General features: G+C 41.9%; 2 protein-coding genes across 5 annotated transcripts; both read right to left on the bottom strand.

The window, feature by feature from the left end:
* Positions 1-1955: 1955 nt before the first annotated feature.
* LOC308412078 (bMERB domain-containing protein 1) lies at positions 1956-14247 on the bottom strand. Of its 4 annotated transcripts, none has more exons than XM_080906165.1 (6): positions 11361-14247; positions 7274-7394; positions 4451-4524; positions 3559-3673; positions 2886-2956; positions 1956-2764 (listed from the first exon to the last, which is right to left on the bottom strand). In XM_080906165.1, the coding sequence occupies exons 1-6, from the start codon at positions 11437-11439 to the stop codon at positions 2640-2642; spliced, it is 585 nt and encodes a 194-aa protein (XP_080762291.1). In that variant the 5' UTR covers positions 11440-14247; the 3' UTR covers positions 1956-2639. The 4 variants fall into 4 exon arrangements, with proteins under 4 accessions (XP_080762291.1, XP_080762293.1, XP_080762292.1 ...); XM_080906167.1 differs by having other exon boundaries at positions 1956-2758; XM_080906166.1 differs by having other exon boundaries at positions 7274-7391.
* A 133-nt stretch (positions 14248-14380) lies between these two features.
* Positions 14381-17781, bottom strand: mfsd6l (major facilitator superfamily domain containing 6-like). Its single transcript, XM_080906164.1, has 2 exons — positions 17642-17781; positions 14381-16499 (listed from the first exon to the last, which is right to left on the bottom strand). Exon 2 carries the CDS (start codon positions 16445-16447, stop codon positions 14675-14677), a length of 1773 nt encoding a protein of 590 aa, XP_080762290.1. The 5' UTR covers positions 16448-16499; positions 17642-17781; the 3' UTR covers positions 14381-14674.
* Positions 17782-18943: the final 1162 nt, after the last annotated feature.

Here is an 18943-nt window from a genome sequence, read left to right as displayed (position 1 = left end):
CACAGAGAACAGAAATACCTCAACTCGTCACCAGACACGCGCAACAGCCTCTCATCCTGTTGTCATGGCAGTAAAGCGCAGGATGGCGAAAAAATATTTCTTTGAGCAGGTCAGATATTTATGTTCATGGCTTCCACCAAACAGCTGGTTTTGTTATCTGGTAATTACACTACGTGTAGTGTGGCAGAAGTGTGGCACACGCACAGTAGCTTTTTAATATGTAATCAACATGACTGAACTGTGCAAACATTATATGGATTATAAAATAACTATTCAATATGAGTGACATCTGATAAGCTTTATACTGAAAACCAACCTAATTGTTAGTTTGACCATGTAAATATACACACATATACACATATACATAACTAAAAATATTTCAGCACATCTTATCCCACTCACCACTGAGCCTCTGATCAGCTGTGTGTTAATGCAAGTATCTGATCAGCCTATCACATGGCAGCAACTCAGTGGATTTAAGCATGTAGACATGGTCTAACTCTAACCTGCTGAAGTTCAAACCGAGCATCAGAATGGGAGACGAAAGGTGATTTAAGTGACTTTGAATGTGGCATGGTTGTTGGTGCGACACAAGCTGCTTTGAGTACTTCAGAAACTGAACATTTCTGTCATGGTTCTTGCTGCTCTGGTTGCTGTGCTCACCTTCTCCTCCAGGGCGGCGTCTGTGCCATCCTGGATTCCACGCCCACGCTCTAATCACCTGCTGCTCATCTCTACTGATTACTCCAGGCAGTACTTAAGGCCTCAGTGGAGTGTTGGTCCTCGTTGGATCGTTGTACTTACTTCACCCTTCCTTTCAGATTGAGTGTTTTCATTATCACAGACTGATTGAAGAGGTGTGTGAGTGAGTTTTTCCCCAAGCCCTGGACCTTCCCTCTGAACCCCAGGAACCCTCTCCCCACATTCACTGTATATATGTACAAATCTCACCTGGTGCTGTAAATAAACCCTTTTGTGCTTGCACATCTCAGAGTCCTGCATTTGAGTCCTGCCCAGCAAATCGTGACAATTTCAGAAACCATCACAGTGAAAGAAAAACTGTCCAAAGAGCATCAGTTCTCTGGGTGAAAATGTGTTATTGATGTCAGATGTCAGAAGAGAATGGCTAGACTGCTTCGAGTTGATAGGAAGGCAACATTATGTTAAATAAGGTATGCAGAAGAGCATCTCTGTATGCAAAACATGTCAAAGCTTGAAGCAGATGTTACACAGCTGCAGAAAACCTCACTGGGTGTCGTTTCCATCAGTTAAGAAACAGAAATTGAGGCTTTAATTTACAAAAGAGAGAGTTTACAAAATCTTACAATAAATGACTGCAAAAACATTGCATGGATCCATGCTGCTGTGTATTGCTGCTGATCATGCTCATCCCTATATGACCACAGTGTTCCTATGTTCTGATGACTGCTTCCAGCAGTCAACACATCATGTCCCAAAGGTCAAATCATCTCAAGCTGGTTTCTTAAACATGACAATGAGTTCACTGTAGTCAAATGCTCTGTTGGAGATCTGGACATAGATGTCATTCAGGCAGCTTTGAAGGCAAAAGGTGCTCCTAGCAAGCTGTATCTAATAAACAATGCATATCAATCATTCTTTCTATCTATGTAATATGTACTATTTTAATAATTACATGAAACATTATTCTTATTATTAAAAATTGCTCATGATTTTATAGCTGAGTCTGATGTTGCTGATGTGTTGATGATATCTTTTAAAAATGGGAACTTTAGAGCTGACACTGCTGCTACACACAGCTGGAGTAGTCTCTGGATGGAGTCAGCGAAGGAGTCCATGAACTACGTGGACCACATATTAAACGAAGCACAGGGAAATATCAGCGAGCGATCACCGAACACTTACAGAAGGGAGGAGGCTCCTTTAACCAGTGGATCTAATATTTAGGACAAACACAAAGGAAGAGCACTAAAAATCTTTATTACAACACTCCAAGATGCTACATTAAGAGTTACATGAAACTTACTAAACAGTGGACACAGTTGTTTACTATGAATCAGATCTCACATGTGAAACTCGTCTTTTAAATGTTCTTTTTAAACAAACACTGCATGACTCCTTACTAAAAAACAAGTTATGCCCAGTTACAGTCATAACAATGTAATTACATTAATCAATGCGCCACAGCAAATGCCAAAGTGAGACTGGTAAGAGTTTGCTCTCAGAGAGATATCTGCATTTCCACTTTCTAATATATCTTCAAAGGCTAATGGCACCGTCAGAGCAGCTACAATAACGTCTAAGTACTGTAACCGAGCAGGAATCATTAGCAGATTCATAAGGCGGCAAGCTCTCCTGCTGCAATACACGGTATTTCACAGCAGCACACCAAACAAACTATTTCAGTACATGTCACTCACATTACAGCAGAACACATATAATCTTTCCTGTAAGGACACAGCTGATACAAGAAAGCACTGAGGAAGCCTGTTTATGTGCACACACGCACACACACACTAACAAACGTACATTTGAAGATAGTATCAACTGTTGTCACTTTTCGTCTTAACGTCTGGTCACTTGGGATGTGTGACGAAACATTTCTCCCACTGAAAACTCAACGCCCAGATGAGCAGAACCCACTTTCTGGGCTTTCTGAGTCACATGACGGAGCAGGTGAAGCCGCAGCAGTCTTTCAGCAGCGTGAGGCCGGTTTTCGTGAGAAGCGGCGCTGAGGTCTGCTGGGATTTAAACGCCACCTTTCGATCTTGCGAAGCACCTGAAGCTTAAAGGAGAGGACATGACAGTACAATCACCACAGTGGGTTCACAATCATTAAGATTTACTGGTTACTTAACTGGCTTCAATAGTTAACTGTTAACTGCCAGCTTTCTGGTTAGACTCACCTTTTGCAGCCAAAGCTTTGGGAAATTTGGACTGTAAGAAGGCTGCCATCTCTCTGTCTTCCTCTCTCTCCCTGTGAAAAAGCATATTTCCTTGTTATTCACTGTGAATTACAGGGTTTAAAATTTTTATTACATCTTGTTAAACACCACAAGGCTTGCTTTAAATCCCAGGCTGTGGGCATCACAGCATCCTCACAGTTCAGAATATTTTCGCATTTACTTTAACTAACGAGCGGAGGTGACTGTCACGCTCCTGCTAAGTTTTTACAGGCAGATTTTTCTCCGAAATAACAACCTAGTTATCAGAAGCGACAGCTGATCTGTGAGTGATGGTGGACATGCTATCATTAATTAGGAAAATATACAAAGGGGCTTCGTAGGAGTGGAGCTATATGAAGAATTAAGTAACAAATAACTAATTAAGGCTTTAAAGCTGTATGCGCTTTTGTCAGTGGAAACATCACATGAAGGATCAGATTATTGTCCAGATTCTGTTACACGGCAAAGGTGGTGAACCGAAGTGCTCTGACAGAACAGAACCGATAATCAATAATAAACTGTAGAATTAAAAGACAAGTCAGGAGATGCTTTTTATGTCTGACTCATCTCTGTAATCCCCCTGAATACCAGAGTGTGGCACTCAGTCAAAGTTCTTTTCATCCATTAGCCTCACCTCAGCCTTTCAAACTCTACGTCGTCCACAAGGAAGTCTCTGGTCTCCACCAGCTTGTTGATCTGCTGCAGCAGCTTCTCTTCTCTCTCCCGGTCCTCTTTGGACTTGTCTTTGTCTGTTCAGTAGTCACGAGACAAGCCTTCTGTTAGAAATTGTAGTCACTGTGCAGTGTACCAACAGACTTTATAAAAAGAGATGGATGTAGCCACTGTGCCAGCATCTGTCAGTTTCATTGAGAAGCCTTGAGCTTTAATTCAAAGCTGCTTCATCCTCTATTTTACTCCCATCGTGTTGTATTCAGTACGATGAGAAACGAACTTGTTATAAATGTTAGTGAGGTGAGTGAATAGGGTCATTTTCATCTTGACTTCTTTTTGGGACCACAAGAGTCGACCAAGAATATAGATTCTTATGCCCTTCTGCACTCAGCGGGGGAAATAAGTACTGCGTCCTTCACTGAATTTGTAAGTTTGCTCACTTCCAAACAAATGAACAGTTTGGAATTTTTTATGGTAGTTTTACTACTTTTCTTTTTAGTTGCCAGAGCAACTGTCTTTTCTCTCTGGGTTGCCATCTCAACTTAATGAACAGAGGAATGCGAGTATTCCTTCGACAATAAAGAAATAAAATTTAAGTAGAACACAGAAAAGGCTCCAGAGGCTCATTGTTGCTTTACCTGAAAACCTTTCTTTTAAAAAGTATTTTTCTTTAATTGACAGCAAGCTCGTTCTGAAGATGTGCTTAATTCACTCCAGTCCTCGCTGAACTGCGTTACTGGAGACAGCTCATATCTTTTCAACTATGACAGAGCAAACAAGAACCGCACAGGGCCTGCTCAAAGCACACTGTCACCAGGTTAAAGTCGAGAGGCGCAGGCTACTTTTTAATTTACCTGGAATTGAGACAAGCTTCTGCAACTCCGGCTTCAGCCTTGTGATTTCTTTGCAGAGCTGGATGTCGTCCATCCTGAGAGAAAAAAAGACAAATAAAGAAAATATTTCTTCACCAAACTTTAGATATCTGCAGCAAACAAGCTGATATTCAGGTAAAACAACAGTTAAGCTACACTTGTCTTCACATGGGCTTTAGAAAAAATATGTTTTATGTGGTAATTCCCACCTTGTGTGACAATTGTATGGGTATATCAAAGAAACAACCACTGGACTCAGCTTTTGGCCACAGATGACAGTGGTTAATTAGCTGAAGTAACGCCACCACATTGCCCTCTGTGAATGAATCACACCCAACAGTATCACATCTCATTTTGTCCTCTGACTCTGATGGCGATTTCCAAACAACAGGGGCTGGTTGCATGGGTATTATCTGTGTATGTGGCGGCGTGTGCGCATACGTGTGGGCTGCTATAAATAACAGTGGTGTTAAAAAGAGGAAAGTGACTGTAATAGATGTGCTCTGAGCTGCTGCTTTAATTAAATAGGTTTCACTTCAGTGTACTTCAGCTGTATATATGCCAGCGTGACTCATAGGCTCACAGCGACATGTTTATTCAAAATGCTTGAAAGCAGGAGTTTGTATGAATGTCACAGAGAGCCTAAAGGACGAGGATGTGTTTGCTGCCTATAAGAGGACTTCTGTGGTACAACCCCCCCCCCCCCCCCCACCAAAAAAAAAAAAACCCCCAGGAAAGATACTCAGAGAACATAGAGATCAAAATAAACCCAAACAGTGTTGGATAAATAATAGAACTATGCTTCAAAGGTTGAGTTTGAGATTCACCTACTTAATTTTGTTACTTTTAATCTTTTTAGTTTTTAAGCTTTGCTATCCAGATAAAGGGGAGCCCTGAATGTAAAACGTTTATCTTATTATCTCTTTGCTAATGCTGTTCTCTAATAGTTAGCTAACTATATTAACTGCTTAAAAGGATGTGCTGTTAAACATTAACAACAGAATGGAAAGTCAGCCAAGAAATAACTATATGACCTGCTTAGTTGTTGACATTGGGCAAAAGTAAACTTAAGTTCTTCAAAAGTCTTGAGCAACCCTTCATTTCTTTACATTTTGCTAGGAAAATGGAAAAGTATGTGCAGTGATTAAATGAAATGTGTGCAAACTTACATGGAAACACAGGCAAAAAGAGAATTTCTACAATTGTGGTGAGCTTGAAAGTCAGTATTTGGTACGACCACCGTTATTCTTGAACTCTGTTATGCCTGAACTTTCTTATGCAGACTTCTTGTAGTGTCTTTAAGTAGTGTTCAGGAACAATTCTCTAGACTTCTTGAAGGACATTGAAAGCTTTTCTTTTCATGTTGGCTGCCTTTTGTTCTGTTCTTTGTCAAGATTAACCCTTCACTGCTTAAATAATGCTGAGATCCGGGCTCTGGAGAGACCAATCCATGACTACTTTGTGTTGTGTTAAAACTTTTATGCAGTACTCTACACAGTTCTGTACAATTTTATTTTTAATGTGACAAAGTCTGAAGTTATAACACTATCCACATAGTAGAATAAAAAAGTTATCTATTGGCAGTTATTATTATAAAAGGTCGGGTAAAAGGCTCTCTACACAGGAAACAGCTAAACCTGTTGTTTAAAAGGTCAAAGAAATAAACTATAATAAATATTCTTTGTGTCATCAATTTCATTTCCATGTAAAATTACATGAACAAATAAATCACATGAACAAGTGACGTCTAAAGTTTGACGTCTTACTTAGGAAATGGAACCATATGTTGACCACAATACGTATCAGTGGGAATCTGAAATAGGCTTTGTGTCTATAATTGATCTGACAAGTTGGGTTTCACTTCTCCTGGAATAGGATGAGCGCTAACCCTGATTTAAAAGTAGTCTGGGAACTACTACAAAAGTAATTGCACCAGCTTGGTTTCTGCATGCAGTCAAACGGATGAAACCATGCAGATTAAATGAACAGAGTAAATTAACAGATTTTTCACAGGATTCTTATTAGAACTGTTGTTATTTGCACAATTTTTCCTGCTTCATGTATTTAAGCCAAGACTCCCAGCTACATGTTTAGTAAAAAAGTAAAACCATGGCTTTAATAATTGTGAGTGAAAGTAAAAGAGAGATAGGAACATTGAGACTGTGCATCACTTCTCACCCTCTGGTTATGGCTGAACATGAAAAGAGATGATATTTATGACATATTTCATCAAAAGACAAAACAAAACCCAGAACAACAATGATTATTTTCAGTTTTCAAGTTCACCATATGGCTATATTATGCAGTGCTAGCCTCTCTTTCTTACTCTGCTGCGCCAAAATAATGAGAAAAGACCAGCAGAAACAAAAGCCAGCTTTCAAGATCGAATAAAATAACAAACAAACTGTGGGTGTGTATGTGCTGTTCGTCTGCTAAGGCCTGAAATAGCACGGCTGTTTTCCTCACTTCCATCATCCACATGGCTGCTCCAGTCACTGATGGTTGACAGTTGTGGTGCATCATCTCTGACTCCTGAGGGTATCTTAGCAGTATATTGGTGCATTCAGATCCCTGAACTTTAAAGTTTTGTAGTGTATGTGGCAGCAGGGGACCAAACAGTAAAACATCACATGAGATAACAGAGGAATATTTCATCCTCTTACAAAAGCTCTCCTCCTCCAACAGACAGAGAACCATAAATCCTAAAAAAACAAACTAAACTAATGAGATGTAGTCTGGATTTATGCCCTGAGCATGTTTAAATGTACCTAACACGAAGAGGTCTGGAGAACAGGCAGATCTTACATGTATCTCAGCTCTGACTCTCTCCGCACGAGAATGTCTCGTATTCGTTCGATTCTGAACAGCTCTCCTTCGATATCCTCGACGGTGATTGTGGAGTCGGCCATGGAAATGACATCATCTGCTGAGAGACAGACAAGATCAGAATACAGCTGTTTGGGTCTGATAATACACCTTGGAGAGTTTACTCATAGTTAGCTCCGAACATGAAGGCATACAGAGGACCCGTTACGCTTTTCCTTATTTTTAAACATGTATGTATAGCTGCAAAGTGTGCACTCGTATTAAACATAGCCAGAGTATTATATGATGATCTCAGTGTATGTAATCCGTGAGTGCCCTAAGTGCTCTGTTTTGCCCATTTTTTCACCTTGTGGCTCTGAATGAAGTCACTGGGAGCGGTTATCTATAGTAGACCTGAGAGGTCAAAAGCACAAATATAAAATATTGCAAATATCACACAAAACACAACAGAAATTGAATAAAACACAATGGAAAAAGAAAAAACACTGAGAAAAAATATCACAAAAATCTTGTTGCTTTATTGTCTTTTGTGGAGACCATGAAGCAACAAGCTAACAGCAAACATGTATCTACAGTATTAAAACACACATGAGTGGCTTCTTTTTCTCCATCACAATAGAGATGAATCCTCCGCTTTTTTTAAGCGTGTCTCAGTCTCCTTCACTTTCACAGCTGTTCTGTCACATTATTGTGTTCCCAAAACCATCTCTGAATGCTATAAGTCAAGAAGGAAGTCACCTAGGATTTTCAAATATTTACCATAGGTGCATCTACTAAGAGGCTGAGGTGTAGCACTGACGGTCATCAGTATTTTTCTATTTGCTGCTGTTTTCTTAAGCTGCAGTGTGTTTGACCACTCAGGGCCACCGTAGATACCCCTGATATGGTCATGTCCGGCGCACCTATATTCAAATCTTATATTTAAGGGGCAGCCAATCAGATGAAACTAGCTTAAAGAAGAGGAGAAAGAGCTAGCACAGTTTGTTTAAGATGGTGGATAAACAGAGGGGCTACAGCCTCCAGACTTGTTAAGATAAATAAGCATTATTTTGAACTGTGACTTGTGCAAAGCTACTCTGGTAGAGTACATGAAAAAAAAAAAAAAATCTGAACAAGCATGATATGTCCCTTTTAAGTATCTTTTGTTAACTGAATTACCCTGGAAATCCCAGCATAGCATAGAGTGTGATGAGCAGTCTTCATAAGAACAGCTGATTACTATTACCAGCGTGTGGTTTGCATGTGTAACTTTAATCTATGTATACTTCTAATATTTAAATGTAGCAGCAGGACAGGTGTACAACTGGATTTTTTCAAGAGATCCAGGTGCAGAGCTTTGGTATTGTGGGTGCTGATTCATGCATCACAGGCTAATTATGCAAGCTGTTGCTGTCTGTGCACATTGAAAGCAAAGTCAGGATTGTTGGCTTGTCGAATACTTGCAGTTTTATTTTAACTTGATTGCAACAATGGATTTTAACATGTAAGCCATGTGTGGCAAATTTCTCCAGGAAAATCAAAATCAAGATAGTCAAACAAGCAATTAAAACCACCTTGGGTCTAAAACAGCTTCCCGCTACGATGTGATCAGAGCTTTGTGGATACTTCCCCCAAGTAACTCTCTGCACGTCCCTGAATAACTGCATTCCCCACCCTGCTCCCGCAGCCTCCTACTCCTCACCAGGAGCGATGAGTCATCCAGCAGAGCTTGGATTGGCTTTTAATTACCCGACCTTGTGTGAAAACATACTACAATCACACTGAACAGCGAGCCAACACAAACACAAACCCTCAAAACTCCCCACATGGCAATCCCGCCGCTGTTCATCTACATATTAATTATCAGCAGGTGTTTTAGTGTTGAAGCAATCTGCATGCGTTCCTTTTCTTGTCATTTTTTTTTGGCTCCGAGCTTTCTGTCAGAAACTGTTTGAAGCTTTTTATTTCACCCTGTCACTTTAAATTATTCACTTTGTACAGAAGCTTCATGTCAACACGCAAACTGTATCGTTTACTCGTCTCGAGCACCCAATCCAAAAATCTTTGATGTCGTTTCCTTTCAGATTTTTGCTGCTGTCAACCGTAACTTTTTTTTTACCCTTTTGAATGTTGCTGTAGGTCCATAAGTGTGTGACAAAACCCACAAGCAAGCAGCAGCTGAAGGTGACTGCAGCAAAGGCCAAGCAGAGCAACACAAGGCAGGAAACACAGCACAGAAGCACGAGTTCTAAATTTTATCCCACTATTAAAAATATCCATCCATCTTCTTCCGCTTATCCGGGGCCGGGTCGCGGGGGCAGCAGCCCAAGCAGAGAAGCCCAGACCTCCCTCTCCCCAGCCACCTTCCCCAGCTTGTCCGGGGGAACACCAAGGCGTTCCAAGGCCAGCCGAGAGATATAATCTCTCCAGCATGTCCTGGATCTGCCCCGGGGCCTCCTCCCGGTGGGGCATGCCTGGAAAACCTCACCCAGGAGGCGCCCAGGGGGCATCCTTGGCAGATGTCTGAACCACCTCAGCTGGCTCCTTTCGATGTGAAGGAGCAGCTGCTCTACTCTGAGCCCCTCCCAGATGGCTGAACTTCTCACCCTATCTCTAAGGGAGAGGCCAGCCACCCTTCGGAGGAAGCTCATTTCCGCCGCTTGTATTCGCGATCTCATTCTTTCGGTCACTACCCACAGCTCGTCACCATGGGTGAGGGTAGGGACGTAGATCGACCGGTAAATTGAGAGCCGGTACAATCTGCACCAATCCGTCTGTCGATCTCCGGCTCCCTTCTCCCATCACTCGTGAACAAGACCCCCAGATACTTAAACTCCTCCACTTGGGGCAGGAACTCGTCCCTGACCCGGAGTGGGCACTCCACCCTTTTTTTCCAGCTGAGGACCATTAAAAACATTAATTACTAATTACGTTTGAGTCTCTGAATGCAGAGAACAAGGCATAAAAATGTTATTCCTAAAACAATTAATGAAAAACTTTGTTGGTCACAATCAGAATACTTTAATGATCCATAAGAAATGATGTAGGTTATAGTTGCTCTAAGACAGTAACAGACTAATTAAATAATACGATATATTACAAAAATTACAAATTTAAGAAACAGCACTAATATATACAAATCGTTCAGTTATAAATATTAAGAATATTACAGGGTGAAATATATATGATTGACACTTAACTCTAACCTCTGTCAGGTCTCTTAACTATAAGCTGAAATTCCACACTTCAATCACAGCTTTTACTTTTTGATTTAAGATTAATTATGATAAAATTACAGAAAAAAGTGTCATTGTCCAAATACTTATAGCCCTAACAGTATACAGATGTTCCCATAAATATATATATATTTTTTACAAATTCAGTAAAATGTTATTTTAAGTAAAATGTTCTAATTTTGGTCGGCATATAAACTACAGCTGTTGGGACTACTGACCGAGGAGACTTTGTTTGGGCTGCAGAGTTCAGACAGCTGCATCATTCTTTAAGTAAAAAAAAAAGTGCACGCCTCAGCTGAATGCACCACTTTTCCTCTTCTTGTGTCACAGAAATGTGAATACGTGGAGATTATCTTCCACTGCGTTTCATTTTTTTTTTTTAGAGAAAAAAAATCTATATGTCAGTTAAAGAGATTGACAGTTTTTGCTCTCATTAAAAAAAAACAAAAAACAAAACAAAATTAAAGGATTACTTTCAGGCACATTGCTGCAGACCAAGCTGCTGGTTGCCTCATTTTGCTTTTATTGCCATTTGTGTATTTATATTTTAAAATTTGAGTATATTAGGGAATGACAAACAATTGTAATAAAAAAGGTTGACATCGTTTAATTAATTGTCCATACGAGATGGGATTAATGTTGATAACTGATCTATTCTAGTAAACTTCTTACACATAGCCCGCCCCCAGCCCGAGGGAGCCCTGGCTACGGCCCTGCTGACATACAACTTTAACATGATGCTCACAGTGGTGATCTTCAAGGATCTAAAAGTCTGCTTCCTTCCTAGATCACTTCTCGCAGCAACAGCACACGCACACAGGCAAACTCAAACACGATGCTCAGAAAGTCACCTGCTTTTTCCGCCGCTTCATCCACCTGCGTGTCTTCCAGAGCGCCGCACACTTGAGAGGATTTTCTCTCTTTTTCCATTTTTCTTAAAAAGAAAAAAAAAAGACACTTCTTCTTCTTTGTCTGCAGAGGAAATTCAAAGGAGATTCTCGCACAAGCTTAAAATGAATATTAAAAGGTGTCCCCCAGGTCCATGCAGCATTGCCCAAACGTGTGAGGAAACACAAAGAGAGGACAGCTGCCAGCTGATGCTGAGTCCATCCAGTCCTACAGCTGTGGATCTCTGAGCATGGAAAAAAGAAAGCTGTTGCACCTCATGCGAGCTCCGAGGCTCCACCTACTGACTGGCAGGAGCAAAGCAATGAGTGCAAAGTGGGAGAATGTGGAAAATTATAATTAAATCCATCAAGAGAGAAAAAAAAATGCTCCAAACTAAATTTGTTCTTTCACTCTGAGTCACATTAAGATCTTAAAGGATGTCAGATTATAAGGAGCCTAAAGCCATGCCAGGTGATATTTATAGACAGCAGTGCTTGTCATGAATGTACTCTTTCCCAAAGTTGGGGAATGAAATCTCTTTATAAGCAAGTTCTGCTTTTTTAAATCCAAAACTGAACCGACTTCCCTTCACTTCACCTTCAGAGGAGCACAAAAGTCTGAATCAGAATTCATGGAGATCAATGAACGGAGACATTTTAGTCAAACTTTCAAATCCTTCCCTCAAAAAGTTCAGGTATACCTCTCATGGTTCCACTCTCAGAGAACCATCATCATCAGCGTCAATGGCAGTCTATCTCAGTGTGGATTACTATGGTGGTCATAAAAAAAAATCTCTACACAGGTTCACTGGATGTTAGGCAAAGGCACAAAGGTATCCTCATTTTAAAACAACAAAAGACAACAAAGGTTAAACAGACTTCTTCCGTTTTAATGGTTTCCTCCACTGTAACCACAACAGTAGCACTCTCCACAGGAGAATCCAGCTGTCTATCATCATGAATTTTTCATCTAGCCTGACTGAGTTCAGCTCTCGACAAAGTGGAGAGAACTCGATTTCACGCAGGCGGGCCCTCGAGGCAGCAGGCCAGATGTTCGGGGAGTGCAGCATGCGTCTGCCCGCACACTAGAGCTGCCACTGTGCCATAGATAGCCATGTCCCACAGCCACGAAGCCAGCCAGACACTTCACACATTTGTTGCCACAAGCCCAGAAGCACATGAAGGAAAATGACTGCCATTCATGTTATATGACAAGGCAAGAACATCTGTAAGCCCGACAGAGTGAACACTGTTTCTAAAACTGGCTCAAAATGTGTCGCACATTCAAGTTTTTACTATCTACTTTGGCTTTCAGGTCATGCAAAGTAAGTAGCAATATAATTATTCAAACCCCCCAAACACATCACAATCATTTCTTTTATATACCATTAAAAAAAAACAAAAAAACAACAACCCTGTAACTATAATAATCTTATGGAGCCCTTAGATCAATGCTACTTCACTGCATAGAAATTAAATGTTTAGCACTTTTAAGTGAAGACAAAACCGGAGGTAAAATATCAGATTTCACAGTTTTCATTTGGAGACAAAACGTTTTGGGATTTTTTTCCACTTACAGCAGAGGTGTCGAACTCCAGGCCTCGAGAGCCGGTGTCCTGCAGGTTTTAGATACCACCCTGGGTCAACACACCTGAATCAAATAATTAGTTCATTACCAGGCCTCTGGAGAACTTCAAGACATGTTGTGGAGGTCATTTTGCCTTTTGAATCAGCTGTGTTGGATCAAGGACACATCTAAACCTGCAGGACACCGGCCCTCGAGGCCTGGAGTTCGACACCTGTGACTTACAGCATTCCCACAGACTGTATACAAAAGATGGACTTAACCAGTGTTACTCCACTGACTGGTTTTTAAAGCTTTTAGTTCAGCAGTTTATGCCATAGCCATCTTGAGCAACGTTGAATCTGACTGAGGACTCTATGAAGTTACACTTGTACTTGTGAAGCCATGTCCTATAGCAGCGGTGGGCAACTCCAGGCCTCGAGAGCCGGTGTCCTGCAAGTTTTAGATCTCACCCTGGGTCAACACACCTGAATCACATGATTAGTTCATTACCAGGCGGCTGGAGAACTTCAAGACATGTAGAGGAGGTAATTTAGCCATTTGAATCAGCTGTGTTGGATCAAGGACACATCTAAAACCTGCAGGACACCGGCCCTCGGGGCCTGTAGTTGCCCACCCCGTCCTATAGTATACTCTCATTTATTGTCTATTAAACTCTAAACTGGACCAAAATTTACAAAATAAGAACACTTGATGCTCAGAATTGAGACCATAAACTCATTGGAAAAGCATTTATGATAAATTGGTTCAGAAATAGGTTCTCTTTCATATAGACTTCTATGTAATTGGAGTCCTTTCTCCAAACGTAGCATTTGCCCCCTGCTGGTCAGTGCAAGAAATGCAGATTTAAGGTTTCACAGTCTAAATCCATCTTTTATGGAGAGAGAACATCTGACATGAGCAGAAATATAAATTAGACAAATAAAATTTTAAACAGGTGTCTTCTGACTGTCGTCGCAGCTCAGGGCTGTACAACTCAAGTCATTTTTGCACAAGACATTCTGAATGTGCTCAAGTTACCCCAGTTCAATACACATAAACAAAGATTTTCATCTTGCTTCATCTATATCTTCAGTTCAGAGTTTAGAGCCCAGAGGGAGACACAAAGCTGATAAGTGAGAGCAGTCAGCTGCGACTCCTCCAGCTGATTAACAGCAGGTTCGGGTGTGGTGGTGCAACAGTTTGGCCTCACCTTTTGCACACGTCTTGTGTTTATACACCATGAGAGAAGCTTCCATGCTTCCATTAACACAATACCTCAGGCTGTTTAAGCTGCCCGGCGGCACTGAGTAATTGATTTGCTCGGCTGTAATCCTGCTGCCTTCTTTGCTTTAGAAAACAATAACCGCTTATGCAAATGTACATAAAAGAAAATAAAATAAAAAATGGAGGGACAGACTGGATGACGTAACATTTAATTCTGATGGAAAAGTAATGAGAAGGAAAAGTCAACACTTTTGATTGTAATGAATCCTGTCAGGGTGGGAAATTAATCATCCCCATCTGGACTGTGCAACTTGGTGATGAAGAGTGACATATCTTTAAGCAAGGCTGCAGAGCTCGAAGGGAACGATGACTCCCATTTCCATATTAATAGCAAAATCTGATTCATTTATTATGTGACAGTGAATTTATTCTTCTTATTCACAGAATTGCTTTATGCTCCTTTTAGTATTTTCACCGTCTGGAGGTTTTAGTGGTTTACCTTCCTTGCACTGTTGTTGTTGCTTTTGTCATTTTCCATTGCTTTATCAAGCCAGTCTCTCTCCTGTTCTGACTCGGAGTCACTGGCCTCGCTTGCGTCCGCTGCCAGCAGGCGGGAATAGTTAATCCTGCGGTGGTGGGGGGCTTTCCACTGGAGCAGGGGCAGGCACACACACCACACCATCAAAACCATCGCCAGTCCTCTGAACATCCATGTGAGCCCGATGCTTTGGGCCACAAACCCTCCAGCCAAACTCCCCAGTGCACTACCCAGATGAATAGAGAGGGACTTGTAGACCCTCCTGACGCTCCTCTCAGCCCCTGGTGTGGCGATGTCCTCACACTGGAGCTTCACGGCCCACCAGAGAGCTCCGCTGCTGAAACAACTCAGCACCTGAGCAGGCAGTGCAGCCCACGCTCCCCAGAGGAAGGAGTAGTAGAAGCACTGCAGGCCGAGACTCGCGGCTCCAACTGCGAGCATCCTCCTAGGGCCGAGCAGCCTGGAGACTCGGCCAGCCATCAGAGGGAAGGCGGCCTGCGAGAGCAGAGCGAGGGCAAGAGATAGTCCCATGTGCAGCTCACTGCTTCCGCGATCCTGCATCTGCCACAGGAGGAAGTTGTCGATGGCCGAGTTCGCCACCCCGACCAGCAGGGTGGTGAAGACGCAGAGCACAGCCTGTGGGGAGCCGCGCACCAGTTGCAGGGCTTTCAGGAGCCCGCTGGTCCTGTTTCGCTTCTTGTTCAGGTAGAGAGGGAGGGACATGGCCAGGGGCAGGACCAGAAATGCCAGGCTGGCATAGCAGTAGAAATGCACCACACTCCTTGAGGTCTGAGCAGCTATGAGGCATGCCAGTCGGCTCACCAGCAGGCCGGTTACCCCAACCCCGCATGCTGCTCCAAGTACACCCCACACCCTGGTGCTGCTGTAGCGGTCCGAGGCATCCGCGAAATCTAAATATTCGTAGAGGCCGTCGTCTACATTCCACTCCAAGGGTGCGGATGCCACCTCCCACACACACATGATGATGAGTATCAAGAAGAAGAGCTGATGCTGAGTGTCCATCACCTTTAGGCTGCCCAGGAAGCCCAAAGAACTCTCATCCTTTTTCTCCCCCGTTTGCTGCTCTGATTTCAGCTCAGACCTCTTGTTTCTGACCGGAGTTGCCAAAGAGCTGCTGGAACTTTCAAGCACCTTTGATTCATTCTTTTGTGGCGCATAAAGAAGAGGAGATTCAGTGGTGTGACTGTGATTGTGATGGTGATGATGATGAGGTGAAGTTTCATTTGTAATAACAGGAGCTTTCCTATCAGCATCAGGAAGATGAGTGACAAGCGACTGGGAAACATGAGGTTTTGGATGGGATGTTACAGGTCCAGTGATGTTCACTGACAATACATCAGATGGATTTTGGGGTGGGCCGACATGCGGATCCGAGGCGTTACAAGTCCATGCATGCATATCCGTGTGCGGGATGAGCAGGAGGAGCAGAGCGGCTGCTGCCGAAAACACGACAGAGCCGCAGATCACTGCTCGTCTCTTGTTGTAGTGTTTGGAGAGCAGGCTCGCCGCGGGGCTCCACACCAGCGTAATAAAGTGCTTGGTACCCATGACGATGCCCGTCATGGCAGGAGTCAGGCCAAGCTGTCTGAAGTACAGGGTGAGGAAGGGCAGCAAGCATGCTTTAGCGCAGGAGCACAGGAAGTTAAAGGTTCCAGCCATAGCGAGGGCTCGCTTTATGTCAATCTGCTTGATCCTCTTCATGTTTGAGCAGCTTAGAGTCCGTCCTGCTAGCTGTCACATGGAGCGATTCAAACTGAGAGAGACAGAGAAAATATAAAAATGTTAGTGCAGACATTTCAGTCTTTTGATACTAATACATTCTGAAAAGGCATCAGGCATCATCATACAAAGATTTGACCTCTGACCTCTCCTTAAAGAAAGGCAAAATTATCTAAAGGTCAAAGTGGTAATAATGCTATATAAAGCTATTTAAAACTATGTTTCTTCCTGCCATTGTTTATATTGACAGCATATAGATATATAGGGATTCTAAATATTACGTTCCTTTGACCTCTGACCTTTTTTAAGGACAAATAAAGTCAAACTTTCATAATATGTCTTTTATCTTCAGAAGTGTGCTTTAGATTCTGCTGACTTTGTTTGTATTGGCAAAAATCAGGAAATGATACTGGTGTATGAGGACTCTAAATATCACATTACAGTTTGCGTGGAAATATCAGTCGCATTTGACCTCTGACCTCAGTTTTACATTTTCAGATCTGCTTTTTTTTAAGTTGACCCTAGAATGTGTGTTACATATTTAAAGAAAGGATTGTCAGGATGCCAAACTAGATAGAAATACACTTTAGTTTAATATTATATAATAAGCTCAAGTTATTCATGTCCAGTCTTTTAAAAATGAATCCATTACTTGCTCACAGATAACATCTGTGCAGTCAAAGTAAACACCTGTCATGCTATCCTTGTATAGCATTTAAGAAATATTAAATGTGGACATTCATTTTAGTTATGTTTTGCCATTATGTTGGCCATATAGAGTTGTTTAAATAAATAAATTGAAGACTCCAGGCGATTTATTTCTGTTCTCGGGTAATAAAATGATTCCTCGTGCTGTTCCTAATGCGATAGAGGCCCTTAATAAATGAGTTGAGGGCTGGCCCTCGTTTATTTCGCTGTAGCTCCAACAATAATAAAGTATCTGTTTTTATAGTAACTTATCCACACTCACATGCGAAGCAGACAGACTCAAATGATCACCCTACAGCGACTTCATTGTGTTTGAGGAAATAAGCTGACACGAAAAAAAACGAGGAAATGACAGACTGTCAGGAAACCACCCGTCAGGCTGGACGCACCTGTGCCTGCAAGATGTGGAGGACTAGTCCACGTCACGCCAACTTTATAAAGGAAGAAAAACAAAGTTTTAACATTTACCTTTTAAATTCTGCCCAAGTTCCTTATCCTCTTCTGTCGATCATTTCCCACCCGCGACTCCGACAGCGCACTCCCGGGTTTGAACCTTTGTTGCTCTGAGCTCTGGATACCTGTAGCAGTCGGGTACGCGCTCAGCAGCAGCAGCAGTGCGAGTTCACACCTGTGGGCGCAGATTCCCACGACTATAGCTCCTCCTGTTGGTGTGGATGCCCGTGTGCACTACAGAGAGCATCGTCGCAGCTCGATTAGGCGATAGGCGCAGTTCATCAGAGAGTGATCAGAGAGCTCCAACTCCTCTGTTTTGATGTCCAATTACACGTTATTAAAGCAGGTCATCTGGTTTGAATTTTATATTTGTCTCCTCAGTGCAAAGATAAAAATCTTCAGTAAGAACCACTTCAGTTAGTGTGATTAGTGCTGACTTTAAAATGACCCCCTTTTTGGGGGGATTTGAATCTCCGGACTTATTTTCTTTTGAGCAATGAAACTTGTGTGTTTGTTTGCCTGGATCATGGCTCAAGTCGCAGAAAGCATCGTACAGCAGTTTGACACAAAGCAGAAAATACCAAACTCCAGCACATGCTGTTTTTTTACACCTCTGCTCTCTAACAGGTGTCACATGGGGTGATTCAACTTGATTCAACCCTAAAAATTCACATACATCAAGAGGTTCAAATCACATATATGTTTCTTTCTTCTTCTTTCTTTTTACCTCCCCAGCATGTGGGACTTTAACCTCGTCTGCTGGATGCCACATGGCATTATTGTAGTATTTCATTGCACTGATTAAGTTGATTTATGACATAAAAAATCCACGACCAGCTTATAAAATATAAAGTTTATTATTGAAAGATGGCCACAGGTAACAAGCACTTGGATACTTGTAGTACTTTGTCTTTGAAGCAAATTAACTGAACAGGTACTTATGTAGAGCTTTAATACAAACACTCAAAGCACATTTTACTGCAAGCCTCATTCAACCAATCACGCCTGTTCATACAAGCACTTTTTTCCTGTTGCATACACACCTCTAACATTCACACATTCAGGGGTAGATCGATGCATTGGGATACTTCGACATGCAGACTTGCTCTGCATTCTTAGTTAGTAGAATCTAACTACTTTTTCTCCTGTAGAGTATCCGTTAACTCTTATCACAGGATTTGTAAGCATTTAGAATTCAGTTAGCGAGAGAGATAATGGAATCCAAATAATCGTGTGTTACTAAATTAAGAGGATCCAAAGGGATTAACATTAATGTTACTAAACACAAGACAGTGTAGATGATTCTACTCTGCAATG

This window comes from Rhamphochromis sp. 'chilingali' (assembly GCF_963969265.1).
Source record: "Rhamphochromis sp. 'chilingali' genome assembly, chromosome: 15".
NCBI lineage: Eukaryota > Metazoa > Chordata > Actinopteri > Cichliformes > Cichlidae > Rhamphochromis > Rhamphochromis sp. 'chilingali'.
This window is presented reverse-complemented; position numbering and strand designations above follow the sequence as displayed.

Bases quoted from the DNA above. Each gene is read 5' to 3' on its own strand.
- LOC308412078 (XM_080906165.1), bottom strand. From the start codon at position 11,439: ATGGAAAAAGAGAGAAAATCCTCTCAAGTGTGCGGCGCTCTGGAAGAC. The intron at 2,957-3,558 runs GTGAGGCTAATG...GCTTTTTCACAG, and splicing joins GTAGAGTTTGAAAGGCTGAG to GGAGAGAGAGGAAGACAGAG. The intron at 2,765-2,885 runs GTGAGTCTAACC...CTCTCCTTTAAG, and splicing joins CAAAGCTTTGGCTGCAAAAG to CTTCAGGTGCTTCGCAAGAT.
- mfsd6l (XM_080906164.1), bottom strand. From the start codon at position 16,447: ATGAAGAGGATCAAGCAGATTGACATAAAGCGAGCCCTCGCTATGGCT.